We start from the raw sequence: 23160 nt of genomic DNA, 5'->3' as shown, positions 1-23160 counted from the left end.
CAGCGGAGCGATTCCACCCAAACCTTTCACTCCGACCACAGGGTCCGGTTCTGCGGCTCAGATCTGGGTCCGGTTCTGCGGCTCGGAGCCGGGTGTAGTTCTGCGGATCTGGGTCCGGTTCTGCTGGGTCCAGAGGGACTGCACCATGTGTGGAATTGAATGATATCAGTTTTCAAAGCGTCTGAAGGTTCATGTCGCAGTGACGTTCTCACAGAAGCCATTATTGCTACTGAATGAACGTCCAAAAGAAAAATTAGACTTCAGCAGAAAATCAGAACTGAGCATCAAGCCTCATGTCTCTCCTTGTTAAGAAGATATTTAACAGACCATAAAATGGCGTTCTGGAGTTTTAACAGTTAATTATGTCTCAGGATTCTTCAGTCTGGCGGCTCAGAGAAACGCAGACAGAAATATGAGGAAAGCTGAATAAAACAATCAATCCTCCTTCTCTGCATCGTTCAGAACAACATGGACCTGCCGGGACGTTTCCACCCTGCAGTCAATCAATTGGACTGCAGAAGAAGAAACGTTGCTTTCGATGCAGATATCTGAACCAATAATGGTGGCAAAGAAACAAAATGTTTCTAATAATGAATGGAAGCATCAGAGGCGACGTTCACACTGCAGGCCTCAACGCAAACTTTCAGCTAAATTGATTTAATTTTTCTGTTGTTCAAACAAACAAACAAACAAACATGCCTTGTTCTGATGTTGCCTTGGAGACGGTATTTTAATGTGGAAAACAGCACAACAAAGAGAAAACTGCCAACATTTAACCGCCTCGTCTTTGGTGAAGGAAAACATTTGGACTCATTTTGTTGTGGAAAACAAACCTGGAACGTTGCTTTGATCCATGTTTGTCTGATTTAAAGTTGCAGCAACACGTCACATGTTGACAAGTTGCAGGATGTAATCAAAGCAACAAAACACAAACAGGCTGAATCTCAGCAACCTGATCGTTACTGTGAACACCGACAAGCAGGCGTGTGAGTGTGTGTGGGGGTGTGTGTGGGTGTGTGGGTGTGTGTGTGGGTGTGTGTGTGTGTGTGTGTGTGTGTGAGTGTGTGGATCTGGGTGTGTGTGTGTGAGTGTGTGTGTGTGTGTGTGTGTGTGTGTGTGTGTGTGTGTGTGTGTGTGGATCTGGGTGTGTGTGTGTGGGTGTGTGTGTGTGTGTGTGTGTGTGTGTGTGTGTGAGTGTGTGTGTGTGGGTGTGTGTGTGTGAGTGTGTGTGTGTGTGTGTGGATCTGGGTGTGTGTGTGTGTGTGTGTGTGTGTGTGTGTGTGTGTGTGTGTGTGTGAGTGTGTGTGTGTGTGGGTGTGTGTGTGTGAGTGTGTGTGTGAGTGTGTGTGTGTGTGTGTGTGTGTGTGTGTGTGTGTGTGTGTGTGTGCGTGTGTGTGTGTGTGTGTGTGTGTGTGTGTGTGTGCGTGTGTGTGTGTGTGTGTGTGTGTGTGTGGATCTGGGTGTGTGTGTGTGGGTGTGTGTGTGTGTGTGTGTGTGTGTGTGTGTGTGTGTGTGTGTGTGGATCTGGGTGTGTGTGTGTGGGTGTGTGTGTGTGTGTGTGTGTGTGTGTGTGTGTGTGAGTGTGTGAGTGTGTGTGTGTGTGGGTGTGTGTGTGAGTGTGTGTGTATGTGTGGGGTGTGTGTGTGTGTGTGTGTGTGTGTGTGTGTGTGTGTGTGTGTGTGTGTGTGTGTGTGTGTGTGTGGATCTGGGTGTGTGTGTGTGACATCATCAGTGATTGAGTGATGATTCAAGGTCATGGTGGTAATTAGAGTCGGCTGGACGTCGGCGTGAAGCGTCTGCTGAATTATCGTGTTCTACGGATCGTCTTCGTTTTGTCTTCTGTTGTTGTGATTCTTTATCACAATTATATTTTTTGTAGTAGGTTTATTAATCATTTCTAAACTGAATCTAATTTTCCTCTCATCATGCTTTTATGTTTTGTGATATTTTTAGAGAGCAGCTGAAACACCAGCCTTTCACTATTTATTATCTGTCTGTCTGTTTAAAGTTGAGTTTTGGACATAAGAATAACAAGAGCAGAACTGGAGGTGAAACACTAGTTGCACAAGATGTTATAATAAAACAGACAAGAATATGGAGGGAGAACAGATCGTTTCACAGACGGAAGGTTCTGGAGAACGACCCGGCTGAACCCATTATTATCTCGGCTGTAGGAGGAAAATAACATTGGGACCAACTCGACCCGGTGTACTCTCCCTCCGGTACCGCAGAACAATAAAAGTCTTTCTGCTAACAATCACCACCGTTGGGGGCAACAGGAAGGAAAGTGAAGGACATCATGTTGGTGCAAAGCTAAAAAACACTAAATGATAATAACTCCAGATTCGCTGTAAGCATTTTTACTCTTCAGGGATCAGAATAAAGCGTCTCTGCAATATGCTGCAAAAACAGGCCACTATATTCATAGACAGATGGGGCCACATTAACTTTCATCTACATTTTTATTTTATTTATTGTATGATGGATCAATACAGAGCATCAGTGCAATGAAAGCAAAATTATATTTTCTTTTATTCTTTTCAAGTGAAAACTGAAAATTGTTCCACCTTTACTCTGATCCCCTTAATAAAACTGAACCATAATCTGTCAGTAAACCATTTCATTTATTCTCAGTTCTAATCCAGATGTTCTGGTTCTGCTCTCTGCAGTCAATCAGAGAAACCCAACAGAATCTGAACAAATACAATACAGTCTTCTTTAATTCATCTGCTCCAGTGAAATATTTGGTCCACAAGTTTAACATCTCCGATCCAACATAATCTGCAGCTTTAAAATTTCCTTCAGATGCGTCTAAATGTCTGACAAACCTTTCATCATAAAGATCACAGAACATGTAAGGGGCTAATTTTCTAATACTAATTTCAATCTCTGGTTCTGCCATTTACTGAGCGTTATTTCTGTTAGCGGTCGTCGTTAATGACGGACGCCTTGCTTCGCTCATGTTGAGATTAACTTTCTGTTTCCTCTCCTCAGATAACTGGAGCTGCAGAGAAACCATGGAGAGTAACAGAGCTGGTCTGAATCCAAACGCATCATGCATCCTGTTACAGAGCTAAAATTCCTCCTGGCTTCAGATGTTTCCAGATAGAGACTCCGTCCTCCTCTTTATCTGCCTGATAGCTAATCCATGCAGCTTCTCCTCGTTTCTCAGATTATAGCGATCCAGCTTCACTTCTTGTACATTACTGCCAAACTGCACGTCTCCCCCTGAACACTCACACTGTTTTCCTTTGTTCTCCTCTTAATTGGTGCTGCAGAAGCGTCACAACATCTGCACTGAAGGTCAAGCTCCCGTTTCATTTCACTTCCTTAAATTGGCTGCTCCTGCTTTTCTGTGAGACTCATTGAACTGAATAAATTCTTCATTTCAGTTTAAGCCTCCTGCTCTCCATCTAAATGGAGTCTGTAGGGATTTTTGTTCTGACAGTCAGACTCTGAATGGTTTAATTGGCTCCTCATCTAATCAGGAATCTAGTGATGTGCGTCCAGTGCAAAGCCAGCAGAGGAGAGCAAACACTGATCGTATCTCACAACAAGGAGAGGAAACGAAGGACGTTTAGGACAAAATGAGTCTGGCTGCTCACATTACCCGATGAAACCATGAAACATGAAACCATGAAACATGAGACCATGAAACATAAAACCATGAAACATGAGACCATGAAACATGAAACCATGAAACATGAAACCATGAAACATGAAACCATGAAACATGAAACCATGAAACATGAGACCATGAAACATAAAACCATGAAACATGAAACCATGAAACATGAAACCATGAAACATGAGACCATGAAACATAAAACCATGAAACATGAGACCATGAAACATGAAACCATGAAACATGAGACCATGAAACATGAAACCATGAAACATGAAACCATGAAACATGAAACCATGAAACATGAGACCATGAAACATGAAACCATGAAACATGAAACCGTGAAACATGAAACCATGAAACATGAAACCGTGAAACATGAAACCATGAAACATGAAACCGTGAAACATGAAACCATGAAACATAAAACCATGAAACATGAAACCATGAAACATAAAACCATGAAACATGAAACCATGAAACATGAAACCATGAAACATAAAACCATGAAACATAAAACCATGAAACATGAAACCATGAAACATAAAACCATGAAACATGAAACCATGAAACATGAGACCATGAAACATAAAACCATGAAACATGAAACCATGAAACATGAAACCATGAAACATGAAACCATGAAACATGAAACCGTGAAACATGAAACCGTGAAACATGAGACCGTGAAACATGAAACCATGAAACATGAAACCGTGAAACATGAAACCATGAAACATGAAACCATGAAACATGAAACCGTGAAACATGAAACCATGAAACATGAAACCATGAAACATGAAACCGTGAAACATGAAACCGTGAAACATGAAACCATGAAACATGAAACCATGAAACATGAAACCATGAAACATGAAACCGTGAAACATGAAACCGTGAAACATGAAACCATGAAACATGAAACCATGAAACATGAGACCATGAAACATAAAACCATGAAACATGAGACCATGAAACATGAAACCATGAAACATGAAACCATGAAACATGAAACCATGAAACATGAAACCGTGAAACATGAAACCGTGAAACATGAGACCATGAAACATGAAACCATGAAACATGAAACCGTGAAACATGAGACCATGAAACATAAAACCATGAAACATGAAACCATGAAACATGAAACCGTGAAACATGAAACCATGAAACATGAAACCGTGAAACATGAAACCATGAAACATGAAACCGTGAAACATGAAACCATGAAACATGAAACCATGAAACATGAAACCGTGAAACATGAGACCATGAAACATAAAACCATGAAACATGAGACCATGAAACATAAAACCATGAAACATGAGACCATGAAACATGAAACCATGAAACATGAAACATGAAACATGAAACCATGAAACATGAAACCATGAAACATGAAACCATGAAACATGAGACCATGAAACATAAAACCATGAAACATGAGACCATGAAACATAAAACCATGAAACATGAAACCGTGAAACATGAAACCATGAAACATGAAACCGTGAAACATGAGACCATGAAACATGAAACCATGAAACATGAAACCATGAAACATGAAACCATGAAACATGAGACCATGAAACATAAAACCATGAAACATGAGACGAGGGGAAATCGTTTGCACCTGTAAAACCACATGCAGGAATTTAAATGATTTAAATATCACCAATTAGCACCATAATAACTTATCATCAGAATATTAAATATTTATTTAGCAAGTATTTATCTTCAAACGTTTAACTAAATATTAGCTTCAGACTAATTATTGCGAATATTTGACTGCAATGTAAACTAAAATGGAGCAGCATCAGATTTTAGTGGTTGGAGGTAAGAAACACCAGCCATTTCTCCCGCTAGCACTTGGCTAGTTCATTGCTTTGTTTGTATTTACCCAGAATGCCCTGCTCTGTAGTTCACTTCCTGCTTTTGGAGCGGTCTCCAGTCCGCTTGGCATTCACATGCATTCAAACTGAGCTGCAGTTCAGTTCAACCAAACCCAACTGAATTCACTCCGTTGGTTCGATTAGCGTTCAGACCTCCCCAAACCGGAGTTTGACTCAAATGGAGAAAACAGGATTTGTTGTATATTAGAAATGTTAAGAATTAACAAAAAAATCAATCTGTTTGATGCTAGAGTTTTGTTCTACAACAAAATCATTTTTGTACATATTTTAAATTAAACTCAATGATTGCATTTGAGTCAATTCTAATTATTCTCATTAGAATAAACTTCAGTATCATTAGCAACCACATTCTGGATTTCCTTCCTGCTGACCAGATTTGCTTGTTTGGGTCTAATTGATGCCGTTTCACTAATGCCTCCCCCAGGTGATGCCTCCCCCAGGTGATACAGGTGATACCTCCCCCAGGTGATGCCTCCCCCAGGTGACGCCTCCCCCAGGTGAAGCCTCCCCCAGGTGATACCTCCCCAGGTGATACCTCCCCCAGGTGATACCTCCCCCAGGTGACGCCTCTCCCAGGTGATGCCTCCCCCAGGTGACGCCTCTCCCAGGTGATGCCTCCCCCAGGTGACGCCTCCCCCAGGTGACGCCTCCCCCAGGTGAAGCCTCCCCCAGGTGATGCCTCCTAGTGTGTAGAGCCATACTCCCAGTATAAGAGTCGGCACTGAAGCTGCATTTTGCTGAGGATCAGTGTTTCATCTGATATTAACTGGAACAGCAGCAGGAGAAAAGCTTGAGGAGGAACGAAGCAGCTGCTCTTCGTCACGTTTCCCTTCAGGTGCTTTCGCCGACTCTCTCCAGGGGTCATGGGGTCAGGGCTGAAGGACCCTTAACGTCGAGGCCTGGACTCACTGTGAATCTTTCAGATCAGACTGAGCTGCTGCTGATGAACCGCCACCAGCCAGACGGGATGAAAGAAGAGCTGGCTGTGAATTTTAAACGTTGAGCATAAAGCTGCTTCTCGTCCTCCTGGGACATCAGATTGTTGCAGACTGGCAGCACTTCAAAGAGTAATTACAGACAAAAAACAGATTACTCAACACACTTCCACAGTATGCTTACACTAAAGCTCTAAAATCTGGGTGAAGATTCACATTTCGGATGTTTCCCCATCATTGTGACCTTGTGTTGAAATCTGAAACGGCGTGGACAAAGCCTAGCAGGGAGGAGAATAAAGCAGTGTTGATGCTCATTAGGCTGGATAAGATGACACAGCCTTCCCTGATTAGTATGCCGCAGCGACACACACTGCGCAGGAGCGAGCTGCTCCTACTGAGGCAGCACAAACCAAACTTCACTTTGTTCCTAAATGTCCAGAAAAGCAGCAGGTCTTTCTGTCTCCTATTTATATCAACCCTCTATCACAGTGGCACTAATTGGGAATATTTTAAACACCTGGGTTGTAATAACTTTGGGTTTTTCATGATATTGCTTTGTAACTTTCTGTCTAATTCAGTTAGTTTTAGTTTTTAGAGTTTGTTTAATAGTTTTTATTAGGTAAATATTGTTTGGTTGTGGTTTAGTTTTTTCATACTAAAGGCTAATTTTTAGGTGCAGAATTAAAAAAGCACAAAGTATTACATAGAATACTCAACAGGAGAAATCGTTGTCAGAAATTAGCTTTATAAATGCCCGGTTTGCTTCCAGTTGGTTAAATTATTTATTTCACTCGAAAATATTTTCTCAATTTCAGTTTTTTTTCTTTCATTAGTTTTAGTAAATTATAATAATTCTGATGATCACATACCATGCTGCTAAACGCTGCCTTTTTTCTCAAGTCTGAACAGTTCATGTTCAGCATATGTGGGGTCTGCAGAAATGTTAGCTCCCCTTTCATATAGATAGACTATTTTAGGACACTCAAAGAAGTTTTATGGAGAGAAAGTCAGCCTTGATGATCTTCCATAAGTACCACCGTTTTTCATAAAGCACTTTAAAAACACCAAGAAAACAACAAGCATTCAAAATAGAAAGGACAAACGAAAAACAAGATCATTGAGATGCTAAAACTTAAGGAAGAGTAAATGTCATGATTTGTGGTAGTTGAGTGGTGAGGCAGACACAGGTTATGGAGAGTAGATGGAGATTTAGGCTTCAGATCTCTCCTCCGTTGCTTAGCAAGTGATGACATTCATGCAGAGTTTTAACTTCCACACACAGGCTAACAACTCGACACATGCAAGTTGAAAAATGTTCAGCTTTTGTCAGGATTCCCCATCATCCACTATATTTAGACTTGAATTTGATTTGGCTTCAGTGAGAACAGAAGTGGGGCGAGGACACGGCCCTGGGGGACGCCGGAGCTTTTAGCCAATCAGTGCAGCTGCAGATTTATGTTTGCTCGGCTCTTCACCACATGAACGCTCTGAAAACGACAAACATGTCCAAGTTTGTCTCCTTCATCAGAGGGCCTTCCTACACCCACATTACAGGAACTATGTATTTATGCTGTGACCTCTGACCTCCAGACAGGATGATGCTGTGACCTCTGACCTGCAGACAGGATGAGCAGGAAATCCTCCCACCTAAACATCACCATCATAAATGTGTGGGCGTGCAGCAGCAGCACTAAGCTGAATATGTGAGACATTCACCTTGAAAGAGGAAAAAGTTCCTAAACTCTGGATTGATCCGTTTTAACGGCTGCAATAAACAGGAAGCTGAAATGTGTGCAGCCATGTTTGACTGATAAATGACTCGACTTCACAGCTTCAGCTCAGCAGGCATTTAAATTACAGAAACAGTTTGAAAAGAAAAATAAATACCAACTTGAAGAAATCTGTGCTGAAGTTCCAGAAGGACGTGGGCGGTTTCTGGTCGGGAAGTGGAGCCGTCGTTTCAGCCGAGTCGCGTCGGACCTGCTGGAAAAACTGAAACAGCTGGAAATCCAGCAGAAACTGCCGCTTTATCTGGACAGTTTTAATATAAAATAATACGCTTATTATAGTTTAAATTCAAACTGAAACATACACGAATTTGAATCAAATCAGCTTCACATTATTTTGTGAAGCTGATTTTATTTTCTTTCATGGAGACATTTATTTCATGTTTTTATAAATTATTTAATAACAGTGTTTATTTACTTTTTTAAAACAAAAGGCTCAAAAAAATGACCGTCACCATCAATAAATAGAGAACTTGCTGCAGTTTTACAAAGCCTGCTTGTTACTGCCCCCTGTTGGTGTGACTGTAGAACTACATTAACCACAGAACATCTATTATTAAAGTTCTAACTTCTATTTTAAAAATATAAAGATATGATTTGTACATATGTGCTAAAACTGTCACCAGGAAATGAACCACGCCCCGTCAAACCCAACCAATCAGAACCAAGAGGAGGGTCGTAACGTTGTCAATCAACGTCATGTTCATGCTGCTAAATGTGCTAATGGAAGAGGAAAACCATTTATCTGTGGCTATGCTAACTAGCCTTAGCGGTCAGGATTGGCTGACGGGAAAAAGTTAGCAGCGCCACATGAAATGGTGACTGACAACGCTAAGACCCGCCTCCTGAGTCTGATTGGTTGGCTGGGACACAACAGAGGAGCTCCATTTTTTCACAGATTATCTCTCAAACATCACAACATGGTGACAGCTTCAACAAAATAAAGTCTTCATAGTTCAACTGTCCAGCATGAAGACCGACTCTCAGTCTATAATCCATCACATTTGATCATGAAAAGAAGAATTACGTCACTGCGCCATATGCTAGCTGCTGCACCACTGCTCCCAGTAATCCCATCACAGCTCAGCCAATGAAACCCAACACCGCAGTGTTTGGACCCAAGTCACTTAGACGTCAAAACAAACGCATGAAGCCGAGTTTCAGGCTAAAACCTGAGCATGTGAGGGTTATAATCCCAACTTTAATCTAGATTACAGCCACATCTGGCATGTCCCTACATATCCCTGCTGCCTTCCTACTCTGCACCGCTCCGGAGAATCATTTGATCAGCCTGAAGGCAGCGGTGGGTCGAACCGGACCCCCTGCTGGGCTGCAGGGCACAGAAAGCTCCCCATAAACCCTGGAGACGGCGGCCTGCGGCCCGCTGAACTCCCAGCATGCCAGCTGCTTCAAGTTCTTCATTTCCAGCTGAAGGAATGTGACGGAGCATCGGCGGCGAGCCAAAAGATTAAACCTCCAAACTCAGAGAAACCAAAACAACCAGAACCCAGAAAACAGATTTCTTTCAGATTATCAGGAGAGCTTTTATTTGGAGCATCGCAAAGTACATTTCACAGTTCTTCGCACTCATGCACGCTCCTTGTCTGAAACAAAAACTCCCCTTTTCATCTCCATCCTTTTAATCCCTAATTACAAAATTACAGTAGGGATCATCCTGCAGAACAGAGCTCTGGAAAACTACTTAGTGCTCACAGATTGCTTTGAGTTTCCTTCTCAGTCACACTTCAGTGTTTGAGATCATCACATTTTAACACCAGACAGAAAAAAACGGTTTAATTAAGAGAAAAGCAATCAGAACTAATCTGCTCCTTTTCATTCATAAATTAACTAAAAATAACTTCGTTTCACCCGCCTGAGCCAGGCGGGATTACAGTCTGACCGAGACAATAGTTTAGGGAAAACATTAAAACGTTTAATCAGCTGAAAGGCTGTCTCCAATTAATTAATCAGAAAAATATAAGCCACATTTTTCATTTAAAATCATTTCCAGCATCTAATCAGATGGTTTGTAGAAGCGGCTTTGTCATCCATCATTGTTAGCGGATTTAGCCTGTGCCCCAGATATACGGGCGTACCAGAAACGCACAGATCCTAAGGTTCCACTCAGTACCTCTAAGAAAAAAAGGTGAATACTTTTCTAATACATTGTTTTATATAATAAAATCTATAGATATTTGGTTGAAATGAATAACAACACAAAGTAGGTTTGATAATCTCAAACAGCAAGAAGTCATTAACAACTCACCCAGAAAAACAGAACCAGAACCAGAACCACTGCTGACCCAAACGACCCACAGGCCTGTCTCACATTTTCCAAATATTCTCTGGACGGTTCAGATGAAAATGGTTCTGGAAGGTACCGATAGCGGCCGGACTTCTGGGATCCGAACCGTTCACTTCAAATGATCCGTTTTTAAAAGCCATTTTATCCCAAATAAATGTCTTTTGAATCAATTACTGTAAAAAACGGACCTACAGAAAACAAACCTCAATCAGAAACATCAGATATCATGCAGTTTTTCACAAAGGTTGAGCTTTAGTGACATTTTAACATGGAAACAAAATGTAACAAAAAGTGAGCAGCTTAAAAACAAATGAACTCATAAAGAACAAAGAACTGTTCTCACTAACCGGATCGAGTCGCATCGATTAGGATGAAGATAAAAATATTCAGATTGTTCGTTAACGACAAACTGACGGCTCACCTGCAGCCAAGCAAACGTTTTATCTCATCTTCAACATAAATGTTTTGACGATCTGAAACATTTAAGTGTGACAAAAAAGCAGAAACAAAACAACACTAGGGGGCGCTGATTGTAAAGTTACACAATAAAATTTACAGCAATGTTTTGATTTAAATAGTCTGTCATAAAAAATGAGTGTTCATTTTTCAAATTTATATTTTCATCATGTTGTTCATTCATTTATAAATATATAATTCCAAACTTAACATGTAATTTATGAGCTAAATGGTGAATCATATCTTTTGTTTGGATCTATGACATTTATAAATTAGCTGTTTTCTGTACATACACTAAACTGTTGCTGTTAACTTTTTACAGTGTAACTGTCCAAACTGAACCTAGCCGTTTCCATCAGTTATTTATTAGATCTATCAGATAAACAGAGAACAGATATATGTTACATTGGGTTATAATGTTTCATCATCTCTGCTCAGAACATGGCTTCAAGCTTCTCATGTATAAACTACGAGCTGAACTTCTTTGTATTCATGGCAGGAGGGCTGAGTGTGAAACAGTTTTAGTTCATACTTTATGCAGCACATTGAACAGAATGAAAACTCCTGCAGTCAGTTCACAGTGGAAGGAGAAGCGACTTTGGGTTTAATATTGCAGGTTAATGGAAGCAGCGTGTTTGGAATGTTGCTGCAGAGGCCTTCAGGTCTCACAGGAAGCATCCAGTTTAAAGGGTCGATTCTTTTTACAGTCTCTCTTCACCAGTAAAAGCATCAAAAACCAGAAATACAAAGAAAAAAGAAAAACTTTTATTTGTATCCAAAATAATGTGAATGCCAGAACTGGGCAGTCAGGCTTTTGGGTATTAGTCCCTTGGTAATTGCTGTGTTTTAAAGCTGCAGTTGTAACTTTTATTAAAAATACATTCTTCACATATTTGTTAAAACTGTCAGATTATAAAAGGCAGATAATCTGTGAACAAAAGAAAAAGTTGGTCCTGCTTATCAGAAACAACCAAAGACAGGGAGCGGGTCTTAGTGCTGTCAATCATGCTCATGCTCACAACTTGGGGCTTTCGCATTGCTATGTTACAACGTAGCCATATATGCTAAGGCTAGTTTTTACTGAAAGGCTTTTGCACTGGGATGATGTGCTATTGAGCCGTATCAAAACATGAACCACAGCCGGATGTTACTACTGTTAGAAACGCCAAAGAAGACAACAGGAAGTGGTTTTCTTTGTTTGTTTTGGTGCAGCCGGCTCCACTAGAGCATCACAACATCCGTTCATAAAAAGTTGAGTCGTTCCAACATGTTCAATCCATAATTCTCCTGTAAAATGGCCGACTTCAATTTTTCCAAAACGCCGCATAAGTAGCCGCTCCCGAGAAGGCGGGGCTTGTTGCTGAGTAAAACGCCAACATCTCCTCTGATTGGCTGATAGATGATGAGCGCTAGCAGCTGAATTATGACATCCGTCGCTGCCATTAACGACTTATTGAATGAACAAATTTATTCGTGGATGATTTGAATTTAATTTCTCATATAAAGCTGCAGCATATGATTTTTTTATAAAGAAATGTTTTTTAATTTGTCAAAGTTGTCTCCATGTCATGACAGTTTATGAGACCGATAATCTGAACAGACTGATTTTTTGTTCAAAAACAACCAATCAGAGCTTGGAGGAGGGGCTTAGCGCTGCCAATCAATGCCAAATGTGCTAATGCCGAAACAACTTGCAGTTCCAGCACCATCATTATCATTGATGGCTAAGCTAACTAGCATTAGCATTCATGTCAGGATCTGGTGACATGACTGTGATTGACAGCAGTAAGACCCGCCTCCTGGCTCTGATTGGTTGTTTCTAGTTGGTAGAAAACAGAGGAACTTCATTATTTCACAGATTATCTGTCTGATATGGTCACAACATGCTGACAATTTCAACAAATAAAATGATATTTTATGTAAAAGTTACAAATTGCAGCTTCAATGAAAACAAAAATAATGAAATTGTATCTTTTCGACATGAGCAAAATATAGACAAAGATTTCTCACATTTGAAATAGAAACGCAACAACTGTCGCAACATGGAGACAGTTTTATGAAATATATCAAAGCCCAAACATGTATTTTTATTAAAGCTGCAAACTGCAGCTTTAAAGAACCTTCAGAAAGCCGCAGGTGGAAGACTGTGGTTGTTGGCCTCCTGGAGCAGCGCCTCCATGCAGAGCTCCTTGGTTTGGCCCGGAGGCCCAGCAGGGGGCGCCCTCGCCGCCTGCTCCTCCCGCTGCGGCTCCGCAGCGCCCCCCGTGGCAGCGGCGGCCGCTGCAGCCGCCACCTCCTCCTTGAAGAGCCGGTCGTGCTCCATCTTCAGCTCCTGGTAGGAGCGCGAGAACATGTGGAAGATGGAGGTGGCGGGGAACGCCATGATCAGAATCCCGCTCAGGATGCTGCTCAGCGCCACCACCTGGCCGGGGATGGAGCGCGGCACCATGTCGCCGTACCCCACCGTCGTCATGGAGATGATGGCCCACCAGTAGGAGGCGGGGATGCTGCTGAAGTCGTGCGGGCCGGTGAGCTCGCTCTCGGCCAGGTGGACCAGCGGGGAGAAGAGCGTGACGGCGACGCAGAGGAAGAGCAGCAGCAGGCCGAACTCCCGCGTGCTGCGGCGCACCGTCAGACCCAGAACCTGCAGGCCGAGCGAGTGGCGCGCGAGCCGCATGACGTACAGGATCCGCAGCGCGCGCAGGATCCGCAGCACCAGCCCCAGCTTGTCCAGGTAGCCCTTACCTGAGGCAGCAGGGAGAACCAACATCACCAACAGTTATTTAGTCCAGCAGAGAGGAAAACGGGAGTGAAAATCAGATTTTCACCATTTAATTCAAACTTTTAGAAATGACAACATATTTAAAATGCTAAATATTTAGTTTACAAACGAAATATTTATCATCCCAAAGTCATATTTACATTCTTACATTTATAAATATGTAAATAAATGATTGAGTCTGAGCTAAATATTTAGATTGAAATATTTAGATTGAAAGCTAAATATTTCAATCTAAATATTTAGTTCCCAGAATAAATAAACATTTAGCTTGTTCATTAAATTTTTAGTTAGAAAACCACATATTAGTTGGCAAACTAAATATTTAGCTTCCTTACTCAATATTTAATTGAAAGTTAAATATTTAGGTTATTAATTGAACTTTTATAAATGGTGAAAATGTGCCTTTGAAAAATAAACATGTTTTTTGCAGAAAAGCTAAATGAACCAATTACGGCTGTTGTTTCCTGCTGGGTTGTTTTCCTGACCCGTCTCACCTCCACCGGGCCGGTCCGACTCCCGGTTCTGGTCCTCCTCGCTCACCACCAGGGAAACGTAGTAGGGCAGGATGGCCATGGCGTCGATGATGTTGAGCGGCCCGCGCAGGAAGTCCAGCTTGCTGCGGGCCTGGACGAAGCGCAGCACAAACTCCAGGGAGAACCAGGCCACACACACCGTCTCGATGATGAACATGTTGTAGCATTTGGAGGAACATTCGCCCTGAGGATCCAGAGATGGAAGAGGAGGGGAGCCAGGGACGACAGCGAGGAAGACGGATGGGGGACAGGAAGACAAAAGTCCTGAGGTCAGATAATCATCCATTAATAAATCATGAGTTACCAAAGCTCTGCAGCTGCACTGAGCGACATCACACCCACACAATCCGTCATTTATTTAATTGAGAAGACTTCAGAGATCAATGCAGGCGTTTGTGGAAGCTGCAGCAAACCCAGCCGGGTTTCCTCCGACTGCAACAAAATAATAAAATCCATCAGTTATGAAAAATTTCAGGCTTTGCAGCATCAAACTAGTTTCTAGGTTTGCATTTATTGTTGCACTTGGTCACAAAGCTTCGCTGCTGCAACCTGATTTCACCAGTTTGGTAAAAATTTGGTAAAAGTTTATTTTTAGATGCTGTTGTATTTTGTACAGCTTTGGCTTATTGCTCTGAATGTGTTGCTATTTTCAGCAGGCGGCTTTTCTTTATATGTACCAGTTAACTGGAGCCACATGCACCTGTTAAAACACATTCAGGCAAGGCGCAACGGGGTGATGCTGCTCAGGGGCCACACAGGGGCCACTCAGGGGCCACACAGGGGCCACTCAGGTGCCACACAGGGGCCACTCAGGGGCCACACAGGGGCCACTCAGGGGCCACTCAGGGGCCACACAGGGGCCACTCAGGGGCCACTCAGGGGCCACTCATGGGCCACTCAGGGGCCACTCATGGGCCACTCAGGGGCCACACAGGGGCCACTCATGGGCCACACAGGGGCCACTCAGGGGCCACTCATGGGCCACTCATGGGCCACTCATGGGCCACTCAGGGGCCACACAGGGGCCACTCAGGGGCCACACAGGGGCCACTCAGGGGCCACTCATGGGCCACTCAGGGGCCACACAGGGGCCACTCAGGGGCCACACAGGGGCCACACAGGGGCCACTCATGGGCCACTCAGGGGCCACTCATGGGCCACTCAGGGGCCACACAGGGGCCACTCATGGGCCACTCATGGGTCACTCATGGGCCACTCAGGGGCCACACAGGGGCGACGCAGGGCCACTCAGGGGCCACTCAGGGGCCACACAGGGGCCACTCAGGGGCCACACAGGGGCGACGCAGGGCCACTCAGGGGCCACTCAGGGGCCACACAGGTCCGGTCCATGAAGAACCGGGTCAGAGACACGGAGCCGCCCTGCAGACCAATGGATCAGAAAATGATCAAAGATCTGATCTATTGTATCTTTTAGTGCAAGTTTGTTGTGTAAATGAAATATTAATAAAAATCTGCAGTTTGAAGTCTTTTTTCCCAGATCCTCCTCTCATCCCTCCTCCATCTTCCCATCCTTTTGTCATTGCATTCAGTCTGCATTTGTCTTTTTCTCCTCCGTCTCCCCTCTGTTTATTGCCACCTCTCCATCGCTCATTCTGTTTGCTCTGCGGTCGCCCGCTGTCCTCCATCACTCTGTAAAACAGACGTCTCTTCACACCTCCTGCTCGCGTCCTCTGTGCCGTTTGCTCGTCTCAATGTGACGCTGCTGTTGTTGCGGCTCTGCAGACCAACACATGGCTGCAGGATGCTGACATTAATCTGTTTGTATTCTTAAACAACATCAGGTTACGTCACATTTCATCCAAACCAGGATGAAGGACGTTGCTTAACGCTCCACCTCCGAAGGATTTTCACTCTTGTTCTGGCATCTGGTCTGGGAACTTTGGATGAAAAATATATTCACTGCCTCCTTATTAGGTACAGCCAGCCTGCTGTTTGCCTACGCAAATGTTCTCACTGCAGCAGAAACGGACTGATTCTGACCTTTTCACCAAATAAAAATCCAACCTGTTCCTCTTCCACATGTGAAACTAAATCATATCTGGTAGTTTTCAAAGCGCCTGCAGTCGGAACGTCGCATTTTCTCCAGCATGAGTCAAAACTCCGCAGCAGAATCCAGACTGTAAATCTAAACTACGGTGATGAAAGAGTCAGTGAACGCATCACATCCCAACCGACCACTGCTGGTCCAAACAGAACCAGAGAAGATTCAACATTTTTATTAACTTAAACAGCTCAGAGTTTTTAAAATGGCCAAAAACTCAACGATTTTGACCATTTTACAGAAAATTTGCAGCAAAGTTACAATTATGGATTAGCATTAAAAAAAAACCTGAATTTTAAGCTAAAAACTGGAGGGACTGAACAGATCAGAGCAGCTGCACAGCATGCCGCCCCGGGCGGATTAGCGCTCTGGAAGGAGAGCCTTATTAGCACCCCACTGATGAATTAGGAAATTATTTACACGTCTTTCATTTTTCTATGAAAGACGACAAAACAAAAACAGCGTCTGAATTATTAAAACTGCCTTCAAACTATTCTGGTGGCAGGAGAACAGAAAACATTTCCAGCTGTGTCTGAATATATTTAACTTTGCTCATATTAACAGATTTATAGTTGATTTTAAGTTGTGGTTGTGGATTCCTGCAGGTGATTTCTGTGTTAAGGTGGATTTATTGCTTTATGCGCCGCTGTCGGTTCTGCTGCCCACTGAGTGAAAAACGGACCAGATCCGAACAGATTTCTCCAGACGAACCAACCGGGGAATATTTAGTTTAGAAACTGCGATCGATTCGAAGGTTTAAAGGTTCCAGAGTTTCTGCTTCAATAAATCAGACTGAGCTGTTAACCTTTACTCCTCTGCTCCTCAATCTTCCCTGGATTGTTTCCTCTGCCAGGCCGCCTTATTAATCTGAGACGTTTTCATTTATTCCCCTCGTTGATGCTCCTCCCGCTGACAAGTAGGCTCCATCAGGGCTGCCTGAAATTTGCCTGACCTCTGCAGAGGCGGCCATTTTGTTACGGCTGCAGCTCGTCACAGCTGCGTTCAGTCCAGTTTGAAAATAAAAGCAACCACAGAGATGATACCCAAACCCTGACCTTATCACCTCTGGACGAGTCCCTCAGGAAGTGACATCACATTTCATCCAGGCAGCTTCCTGTGTGGCGTCAAATTAAGACAAAAACCACCAGGAGGGGAAGAACATTATGAAAGACAACGCCTGAAAAACAACAAAAGATACATTTCTACATCAACTGCAGGATTTTGGTATGAAATATTAATACTAAGGATTCATTAAGAGAAAAATGTTTTTTAAGTTACAAGAATAAAGTCACAATATCGGCATAAAAGTCTTAAAATTAGGGGAAAAAAGTGATTTTAATGAGAAAGAGGTTTGGAAAGTAACTCAGATCTGAGGTTCAGTCTTTCTGCTTCGTTCTTTGAAATAATTGTTTAACATTTATTCATTGCAAACGCTTAACTTCACAAAATGTTCAACATTTTAATTGATTATTTTTGGTATTGGGGAAAATGAAGTCTGTATTGTGGTACATTTATGGCTTTGTTGTTATGATATTACAATTTTATTGTTTTATTATCAGCACTAAGAAAATATTGCAGAACTATAATTTACCCAACAACATAAAAACTCAGAAAGACAGAACCCTGAAAAACATATTTAGACATTTTAACAGCAAAAACAAGTTGATGTGGGTTTATATAGTTATATAGTTTGTAAAACAGACGATTCAGAAACAAACGTGATATTAAAGGTCGACCTAAAACATCCCCATGGTTTATTTTCAGCAGTCGAGTTTTTCTCTCCTTATTTACATCCAAACATGCAATAATTATGTCTGAAAGGTTCTTCAGATTCATCGTGATGAATTGATTGATGAGATGATCAATAATCGATTGCTAACTGGAAAATGGAGACTCAGAAAAAGGTCATTTGACTGGAGCTGCATCCTTAAGAGTCTAATAAACAAAAGCTGTTTATTCGCAGTAAAATGTTTTGCTTGAAAAGTTAATTATTTGCATTTTTAATGTATTTCTACCAAAATGATTTAAATGAAAAATCTGCAGAATGTTGAGGTTTTGTAATTTGATAAATTGTCAGAATGATCGATTTCTAAAGTATTAATTAGCTTCAGTGAACCAGTTCTGGATGGACCAGTTAGCTCAGTACTGGTTCTGTGTGAACTGGACCATGTGTTGTTCCTGCATCCAGCGTCGTTAGCGCAGCGTCGTTAGCGCAGCGTCTAGCGCAGCGTCGTTAGCGCAGCTGTGATGATTCAGCAGCCCGACTGGAAACGAGAACAACAGAAATGATGACATTTCGCTTCTCAGTGAGTTTTTTACTTTGCAGCCGACCTTGAACAATCCTCTCAGCTCTGCACAGGTTTGCTTCAGATGAGAGGAAAGACGGAACGGGACCAGAGGACGGCTGGGAAACAGGAACCTGTTTCTGAGCCACTCATGCGATATTAAAGAGCAAGAATCAAGTGACAACTTCATCTGTCACTTCGCTGCTCTCCAGTTACCAGATTTCTGCAGGCAAACATAATAAAGCGAGCAGCAGGCGAGCTGCAGCTGTGAAGGTGAGATAAACAACAGCAGCTCAGAAACACACTGAGCATTAAGACGTCCAGCTGCTGGTCCAGCAGAAACGCCTCACAGAGGAGAAATGATCAGACCACAAGGCTGAAGAACGTATTGAAACCTTTCCTCTGCCGATATCAATTATTGATTCGTTTTCTCTATTGAATATCTGAAATTCTGAAACTGTTGGCGTGAAGCTTCCTGTTTCAGAACCTGGTTTATTTTTAAACATTATGGCAAAACTTCAAACTGCTGCAAGCTACTCAGCGGGTTGCTGCCAGGCAACCGAAGACAGAGCCAGTTGGTTGAAGCTGCCCAGGTAGTTTCGGCTTTTCCTCCGCCTACATCCCCCAGAATGCCGTGCGGCTCTGGATCAGAGTTCAGTGAAATTATTGAGTATTCTTTTGATAATGATCTAAATTCTATAAGGATAAATATTATTGATTTATTGCCTACATATCAGACACAGGAAGAGATGAAGATCAGAACTTCATGAGGAAGAGGAGAAGCTCTGAGAAGATTCATGTCCCAGTAAAATCCACATATCGCCTCCAAATGTATTTATAAAGTCACTTCTTTAAATTAAACAATTGGAACCAAAATCTCCTCATTTAGTTTCTGAAATCCACGAGTTGAACTTTCATTGGTCATAAAAAACAAAAACTTTTACTTAAAGTGAAAGTTTAAGAAGCACATTTTGCTTTTAAGTAACATTTTACAGTGATAACTCTCAGTATCTGTAGTCTTGAATATATTAGGACCAACAGCACCAACCAATCGATCAATATATTGGAACAAGTGATTAGATGCAGTTTAGTTTTAAAAAGTCGTATTTTGATTTGTGTTTGTTGGGATGCGAGTGTGTATGCAGGTACAGGTGTGTTGATCAAAGGTGCTGCGATCCTATTGGCTGGGAGCCTGCAGAGGGAATGGTGTGTTTGTGTGATGTTTGTCTGCTGGGTGGAAACCTTGAGAAGCAGAGCAGCTGCTGTGATTGTATTTAACAGACAGTTATTAGTCTGTGCAGCTGCTTCACCTGCCTCACCATCACACCACCGCCTTCCTCTGTTGTTCCCCACAAGGCCACCAGGGGTCCCTGTGCGTTTCCTCATTAATCTGTTCCCACCTGCTCACGGTCATTAATTAGACTCTGAATATTAATAGACCTGTTTACCATGCTGCTGGTTTCTCTGCAGTCTCTAAGGCGACCAGCGGATGGTAGGACCATCAGTCTGTCCCGAACAGGTAGACCGGGAAAAAAAGGCCATGTTTCTCTGACGTCATCAAGTTTATTGAGAATATTGAGAATTAAAGGAAAGAGCACTGGCTTGGAGAAGAAATGATTCTTATTTTAGAACTTGTTAAATGTTTCAAAACAGGAAACAGCGCTCTGTTTACAGCGGTAAAGATGGCCGCCGTAGCGTTCTGTTTACTTCTGTAAAGATGGCCGCCGCAGCGTTCTGTTTACGGCTGTAAAGATGGCCGCCGCAGCGTTCTGTTTACGGCTGTAAAGATGGCCGCCGCAGCGTTCTGTTTACGGCTGTAAAGATGGCCGCTGTCTCTGGATGGGTTTTAAGGTTGTTGAGCGGCAGCGTCGTCAGCAGACGAAGCTGAAAGCTAAAAGCTAAAAGTCAACACTGATTGTTTTCCGGTTTCTAATGGCGCAGAGTTATGACTCATGTTGGATAAAATGCGACTGTCGCATGTGGAAGGCTACGTTCAGACAGCGGCCGGGTAAATCCAACCTTTTCTGAAAAATCACAACATGTAGACGATATTATAGTAAGACGTTGGGTGAAAACATAATTTTAAAGCATAATGAAAAACCAAACAATGAAAATGTGATCGGACTCTAAAATCTTTAAAAATCAGTGATTTTTCTGCCCTGCAGTTCCTCCCATCCAGACACGATCAGCTTTTCTGCTCCTCTTTCAATAATCCCGCTTGGCAGATGAAGGCAGCAGATAACCTGCGTGGAATCTGCTGGCGCTGCTACAGATGTTCGCCCACACAGAACCAGAAAACCCATCTGAATGCTAATTAACGGCTGGGAAGCATTCTGCTTTATGACACCTAATATAATATATAGAGTGTTTGTGCAGTCTGGCCACTGCAGGGTGAGTTGTTGGATCGTTTATAGGGAGAAGATTTTATATCAAAACTGTTTAAATTCATCATTCCTCTTGACCTCTATGGCAAGCCATTTTAACACAAAATCAGTTTCGTCTGGCTGCATTAATTACATTCCAGAAATCTAAAACTGAACTTTGACTAGACTTCAACACATTGACTTGTTAATAAAAAATATCTCATTTATTTGGAGTTTTCTTCAAATGAATTTTGATGAGTCAGAATTACAGTTATCCATTAGTTAGTTTTGCTTCCAAGATAACTGCAATTTATTTTGCACTAGTCAAATCTTATACATCTCCCATCTGAAAACAGACTCCAGGTACATTTAACACTGATGTTAATTACAGATTAACATAACAGATAATGTTAATCTGTAATTGACATTATGAGTAACCAAAGAAAAGCTCATGTCTCAGATTTACTTTATTTAATTGTTGAAATCTGAAATATGTTTCAGATAATAATTTATCGTATCAAATTGAAATTTCCAAAATACTTAATGTCAAATCTGATGTCATTTATAGTCGGTTAATTAAGAAATCTCTACTTCAGTTGTTGAGCTAAACGAATTCCAGCCATCTGGAAAGGAAATGTGGTAAAGCTGATATTATGTCAAAACAGCTTGCCATACATACACTTCAGTTATTTCTCCTCGAAACCCAAAAGGCCTTTCAGAGTTAACTCAGCCACATCACATCTAAATATGAGCATAAGTGTTGCTGAAATGGGAAATACATACCCAGATATTCATGAGTTGCTTTATTACTCTCCATATTTCACAATCTGCTGCTTTTCTGCCTCTCATTTCCTCCTTTACATTCTGAAATAAAATCCCTTCTACTGTGAGCCTCAGCAAATATTTTGACATTTAAATAAACTTTTACTGCATTATGTTTGATTAATTAGAGTAACATCATAAAGCAGATACAGAAACTCTAAACTAGAACATGATTTTATTCGCAGCTCCTTTCCTAAAAGCGGATCTATGATGAATGATTCTGTTTGGTCTCCAGGATTCAGCCGCTCATCAAGATGACATGATGAACGCAAACCAATAATCTGATCTTTGTTACAGCCTGAGACTCAGGTGTGGATGTGAATCACACAGAGTAATGCTAACACGACGCTATGCTAACACAATGCTAATGCTAGACTAATGCTACACTAACACAACGCTAACGCCACACACTCCTGCAGCTCGGACTGCTCTGCTGCTCCGAGCTGCAGCCAGACGCTCAGTCATGCTGCCAAGACCCGGCAGCAGAGAGATTGGGTAGCAAATCATATCGCCCCCTCAGAGACAGTCATTTTTAAAAGTTGCCTTGTTGATAATGAAATCCTACAGAAGCAGGAAAATGCATCCATAAACAGAAACTCAGATTTTATCAGTTCTTCAAGCAGCCGTCATGGTGGAGCATTAATATTCTCCATTAGTTCAGTAACTTTATAAAATCCTGCAGTGAGCCTCCATCATGACCAGGCTGACCTCTGACCCCATTAAACAGTTATTAGTGTGATCGTAACATTAATGAATGAATGAACTTTGCTGTTATGCACAATTTAAATGAGTTATTCACTGTAATTTGATTGAGGCGATAACTCCTGATGAAGACAAGAAGTTATCAGTTATCTGCGTAACTGCAGCAAAGGTAGCATCTATAAAACAATCTATTTGAATCCAGCGGGATACTCACATTAAGAAAATATAGAGAAATGTAACATAAGATTCAATTATTAGTGACCAAAACACTGAGACTGAAGCTGCTTTGAGTCGATGAAGGTTTTTATTGTTTTCTTGGAACCGATATGAACTTTTTAGCTTCATGTTTTCCTGAGGTGAAAATATTCAGGGCGCATTCGTAAAGTAAAATTCAAACATGAACAGCAATAATTTGGGTCAGAAAAATATAGATTAATTTCTCAAAGTCATATTTTCTCCATTTTATTTATTCATGTAGAAAATGTTTCAAACTACGCGGCTAATTAATTAGCAAGCTAAATATCCAGTTCATAACCTGAATAAATATTTAGCTAGCAAGCAAAAACTAAATATTTGATCAGCAAGTTTGC

General features: G+C 41.9%; 1 protein-coding gene across 1 annotated transcript in view; it reads right to left on the bottom strand.

Annotated features, from left to right (window-relative positions):
• Window positions 1-10171: 10171 nt before the first annotated feature.
• Window positions 10172-23160, bottom strand: part of kcng4a (potassium voltage-gated channel, subfamily G, member 4a) — an 18126-nt gene continuing 5137 nt past the window's right edge. The window contains exons 3-4 of the mRNA XM_055024672.1: window positions 14298-14520; window positions 10172-13766 (exon numbers count right to left, since the gene is read on the bottom strand). Coding sequence (XP_054880647.1) covers window positions 13144-13766; window positions 14298-14520 — 846 coding nt within the window. The 3' untranslated portion in view covers window positions 10172-13143. The remainder of the gene's footprint in view (window positions 13767-14297; window positions 14521-23160) is intronic.

Source organism: Poeciliopsis prolifica, unplaced genomic scaffold, assembly GCF_027474105.1.
Source record: "Poeciliopsis prolifica strain line A6 unplaced genomic scaffold, Auburn_PproV2 SCAFFOLD001, whole genome shotgun sequence".
NCBI classification, from domain to species: domain Eukaryota; kingdom Metazoa; phylum Chordata; class Actinopteri; order Cyprinodontiformes; family Poeciliidae; genus Poeciliopsis; species Poeciliopsis prolifica.
Note: the sequence above shows the minus strand (reverse complement) of the source record. Positions and strands in the feature narration are given on the sequence as shown.